The 5,000-nt window shown below is 38.5% G+C and overlaps 1 protein-coding gene across 1 annotated transcript in view; it reads right to left on the bottom strand.

Moving 5' to 3' along the window:
- The window catches only part of LOC138972889 (uncharacterized), a 10,619-nt gene that overhangs the window by 5,336 nt on the left and 283 nt on the right, over positions 1 to 5,000 (bottom strand). The window contains exons 1-4 of the mRNA XM_070345555.1: positions 4,899 to 5,000; positions 3,967 to 4,045; positions 2,343 to 2,477; positions 1 to 48 (exon numbers count right to left, since the gene is read on the bottom strand). The exon at positions 1 to 48 is cut by the window's left edge and continues 171 nt beyond it; the exon at positions 4,899 to 5,000 is cut by the window's right edge and continues 283 nt beyond it. Coding sequence (XP_070201656.1) covers positions 1 to 48; positions 2,343 to 2,477; positions 3,967 to 4,039 — 256 coding nt within the window. The 5' untranslated portion in view covers positions 4,040 to 4,045; positions 4,899 to 5,000. The remainder of the gene's footprint in view (positions 49 to 2,342; positions 2,478 to 3,966; positions 4,046 to 4,898) is intronic.

Here is a 5,000-nt window from a genome sequence, read left to right as displayed (position 1 = left end):
CACACGTGATGCCTGCTCCGTTCCTTCGATCACACTGTAGCACGTTTGCTGCAACAAAAAACAAGTCGCGTAAGGCGAAAATACAATATTTAGTCAAGTAGCTGCCATTTTTCAGCAAGACCGTATACTCGTAGCATCGTCAGTCCACCGCTCACGGCAAAGGCAGTGAAATTGACAAGAAGAGCGGGGTAGTAGTCGCGCTAAGAAGGATAGCACGCTTTTCTGTACCTCTCTTTGTTTTAACTTTCTGAGCGTGTTTTTAATCCAAACATATCATATCTATATGTTTTTGGAATCAGGAACCGACAAGGAATAAGATGAAAGTGTTCTTAAATTGATTTGGACAATTTAATTTTGATAATAATTTTTATATATTTAATTTTCAGAGCTTGTTTTTAATCCAAATATAACATATTTATATGTTTTTGGAATCAGCAAATGATGGAGAATAAGATAAACGTAAATTTGGATCGTTTTATAAATTTTTATTTTTTTTTACAATTTTCAGATTTTTAATGACCAAAGTCATTAATTAATTTTTAAGCCACCAAGCTGAAATGCAATACCGAACCCCGGGCTTCGTCGAAGATTACTTGACCAAAATTTGAACCAATTTGGTTGAAAAATGAGGGCGTGACAGTGCCGCCTCAACTTTCACGAAAAGCCGGATATGACGTCATCAAAGACATTTATCAAAAAAATGAAAAAAACGTTCGGGGATTTCATACCCAGGAACTCTCATGTCAAATTTCATAAAGATCGGTCCAGTAGTTTAGTCTGAATCGCTCTACACACACACACACACACACACACAGACACACACACACACACACACACACACACACACACGCACATACACCACGACCCTCGTTTCGATTCCCCCTCGATGTTAAAATATTTAGTCAAAACTTGACTAAATATAAAAACAAGTCGCGTAAGGCGAAAATACAATATTTAGTCAAGTAGCTGTCGAACTCACAGAATGAAACTGAACGCAATGCCATTTTTCAGCAAGACCGTATACTCGTAGCATCGTCAGTCCACCGCTCATGGCAAAGGCAGTGAAATTGACAAGAAGAGCGGGGTAGTAGTTGCGCTAAGAAGGATAGCACGCTTTTCTGTACCTCTCTTTGTTTTAACATTCTGAGCAAGTTTTTAATCCAAACATATCATATCTATATGTTTTTGGAATCAGGAACCGACAAGGAATAAGATGAAAGTGTTTTTAAATTGATTTCGACAATTTAATTTTGATAATAATTTTTATATATTTAATTTTCAGAGCTTGTTTTTAATCCGAATATAACATATTTATATGTTTTTGGAATCAGCAAATAATGGAGAATAAGATAAACGTAAATTTGGATCGTTTTATAAATTTTAATTTTTTTTTACAATTTTCAGATTTTTAATGACCAAAGTCATTAATTAATTTTTAAGCCACCAAGCTGAAATGCAATACCGAAGTCCGGGCTTTGTCGAAGATTACTTGACCGAAATTTCAACCAATTTGGTTGAAAAATGAGGGCGTGACAGTGCCGCCTCAACTTTCACGAAAAGCCGGATATGACGTCATCAAAGACATTTATAAAAACAAAAGAAAAAAACGTATGGGGAATTCATACCCAGGAACTCTCATGTCAAATTTCATAAAGATCGGTCCAGTAGTTTAGTCTGAATCGCTCTACACACACACACACAGACACACACACACACGCACACACGCACATACACCACGACCCTCGTTTCGATTCCCCCTCGATGTTAAAATATTTAGTCAAAACTTGACTAAATATAAAAAGAAACATCAAGCTGGCTTCAAAACGAAAACCGTTCTGTATGTTTAGGGCTTTTGTCTAGTGTTAATTGACCTGACAACAACAATCTCCCCCCCCCCCCCCCCCCCCTTGTGATAGTCATTTCCGATCAAGTTGATGATGTCTATAGGTATCAGGTCCATACTGGGCTATACAAAAACAACACTCATATTCTGAGATGGGAAACAACTGATGTATAAGGGAAACAACCCTTAGTATTTGCAGCAAGTTATTGCCTCTCTTTGATACCATGTTATGAGTGTTGGAGTCATTGTCATACTTTGAATGTCGTGACTTTTTGTATCGCTATTTTTAACTAAATTCTTCCGGCAGCGAAAGAAAACAAGCGTCGAACAATTCTTTAAGAATACTAAAAGAAAAACATAAACAAGAAACACACACACCATTGGTTGAGTGTATTTTGAAGAAGTGGCTTCGTTTGACCTTCTGTCTCAATTTTCATTTCACTGTTCAAAGTATGAAGCACATTATTTCTACGAATAAATAAACAAACATGAACTATACCTGTGTCACCGGAACGAATAACATAGGCATGAAATATGTCAGAAGACATGTTCAGGCCCTGTCTGAAGTGAAACGTCATGGATCCAGTGCATCCCACCACCGCTGGAGAAGTTTCACAGCCAGTGCCGGGTATACCTTAAAGTATGTAAATTACATTAACTGTGTTTGGTTTAATGTGCTGTTGGTTGAACATGTAAAGCTATATTGCTATTTCGTATGTTACGTGGATTTTCATTGGTCAATTGGGCAAAACTGAGCTCAGTGCAAAAGTGATATCGACGACATTTCCGTCGATATCAGTTTTGATATCGACGACCTCTTTATTGCTTCCCCACTTCAAAAACAAAAACACCTAAATTTAAAAACAAACAAATATATATGTGAAAATGTAATTATCCCAGAATTTAGTTGAGCAAGTGACTAAAGACTTTTTGAAAGGAAAGACATTTTAAAATACTGAAAAGTACAAGAAAAGAGTGAACAAAAAGAAATAATAATCAGAGGGAGGAATATGGAACAGCCAAAACTGAGACATATACTTTTGTAATTTCTTTACAGAAAATACAAAATGTCCAGAGAATTAGCAATATATCTAACATTGACTGACTGTGTGATGATATCTTCTGCCATTGGTCTGTTTCGACAGTGATATCAAAATCTCGACCTCCGGTCTCGATTTTGATATCACTGTCTCAACAGACCATAGCAGAAGATATCATCACACAGTCCATCAATATTGGGTAAAAATATCAAGCCTGTGTAAAAGTTGTTTTCTTTCATCTTCATGTTTGTTTGATCGGTCAGAAAAACAAAAACAAAAACCAAAAAACAAATAATAAAAAATGATAAAAAAAGGATAAATCGGTCAGGTTATTTGTAAGTATGTCTTTCTATTTCCCTTGATTAGCTGCCGGTCCGTTTGTCTAATAGCTAGTTGTCTGTATGCGTTATTCAGCAGTGGTATTGTTCTGCTTACCATTCACAATGGACTACATATCCTATGTCTGATCAACTAAAATCGGTCATCTACAATGTTGTAGTTGTCACACTCATTCCTGTTATTTTTGTATGACCCGTGTGAGAATCTAACCCTATACTTACGGAGTGAGACACCCTTGCTCTACCGGCACGGTTGGCCTAGTGGTAAGGCGTCCGCCCCGTGATCGGGAGGTCGTGGGTTCGAACCCCGTCCGGGTCATACCTAAGACTTTAAAATTGGCAATCTAGTGGCTGCTCCGCCTGGCGTCTGGCATTATGGGGTTAGTGCTAGGACTGGTTGGTCCGGTGTCAGAATAATGTGACTGGGTGAGACATAGAGAAGCCTGTGCTGCGACTTCTGTCTTGTGTGTGGCGCACATTATATGTCAAAGCAGCACCGCCCTAATATGGCCCTTCGTGGTCGGCTGGGCGTTAAGCAAACAAACAAACAAACCATTGCTCTAAAATCAACGCCAAATCATGTCTGTCAAAGGTAACTATATCTGACAGTTTGCCAGGACGAAAGATACATTTCATGACAGCAAAGAGCCTTACAGGTACATTCAAAATGCACGAAGCATTTCTTGATATGTATTCAGTGTTTCTTGTCAGAATATACACAATGAATGTGATGAAGAATACTTACCAACTGTCGGTGCTCCTGTTGTTCTTAAAGCAAAGGTGGTAAGCAACCCTATCACACGGCACAGCGACATCATCTTTACCTGCATGAAACCCGGGGTAAAAGAAGAATCGATCATAAATAGTGTTACATGTGTGCGCACGCGCGACAAAGAGAGAGACATAGACAGACAGAAGACAGAGAGGGAGAAAAAAAGAACAAGTGTGTATATGTGTGTGTGTGTGTGTGTGTGTGTGTGTGTGTGTGTGTGTGTGTGTGTGTGTGTGTGTGTGTGTGTGTGTGTGTGTGTGTGTGTGTTTTCGTGATATTTTTTTTTCATTGGCTGTTGTGTCCTCGGACTCTTATAACGGAAGGGTTGAAATTCAATAGGCCTATATCTGACTCTATTTGTTGGATACTCCAAACAGACTGAGAAGGACAACAAAACAACTAAGGAAAAACCCTATTAATCACGTTAAAGTCGAATTCCCGATGCTAAATGTAGAGATAGGCTTTGGCCTGCTGGCTCATACATTACTGGTACTTGGGTCTACTCATGAATACGTATCCGGCACAGGACAATGTTGTTACCGAGCTAAGTTTTTTTTTCCTGTCATTCCCTCCTCCCCGGTTAGTCTTCCATGTCACATTACTGCCACCCCCTGCGCTCACCCGTACAGACACGTTTGGTATGCTTATCTTTTAAAGTGCCCACATTATTTTAAACTGATTAGCTAAACATGCATTGGTCACCTTGACCCATCATGAGCAGAACTGATCCATAAATAGATAAATAAACTCGTACATATATGACACCTCATTAAGATATAAATGAATTCAATAATACATTAACAAACAACCGAATCAGAAACAAAATAATATACAGAATCCATGCACGCCAATCATAGGCTATATCTTGTAAGTCCGTGTGCGTGTGTATGAAAACACCCACTTACCAAAAATGTAATTTCCTCTGTGGTCTTTGTAGTTAGATAGGTAAGGAACAGATGGGATAATATTCATTAGACCGTGCGATGCAGAAATCAAGCTAAAACGGG

This window comes from Littorina saxatilis, linkage group LG8, assembly GCF_037325665.1.
Source record: "Littorina saxatilis isolate snail1 linkage group LG8, US_GU_Lsax_2.0, whole genome shotgun sequence".
Lineage (NCBI taxonomy): Eukaryota > Metazoa > Mollusca > Gastropoda > Littorinimorpha > Littorinidae > Littorina > Littorina saxatilis.
The sequence above is the reverse complement of the archived record's forward strand: the minus strand, read 5'-3'. Positions and strand labels throughout refer to the sequence as shown.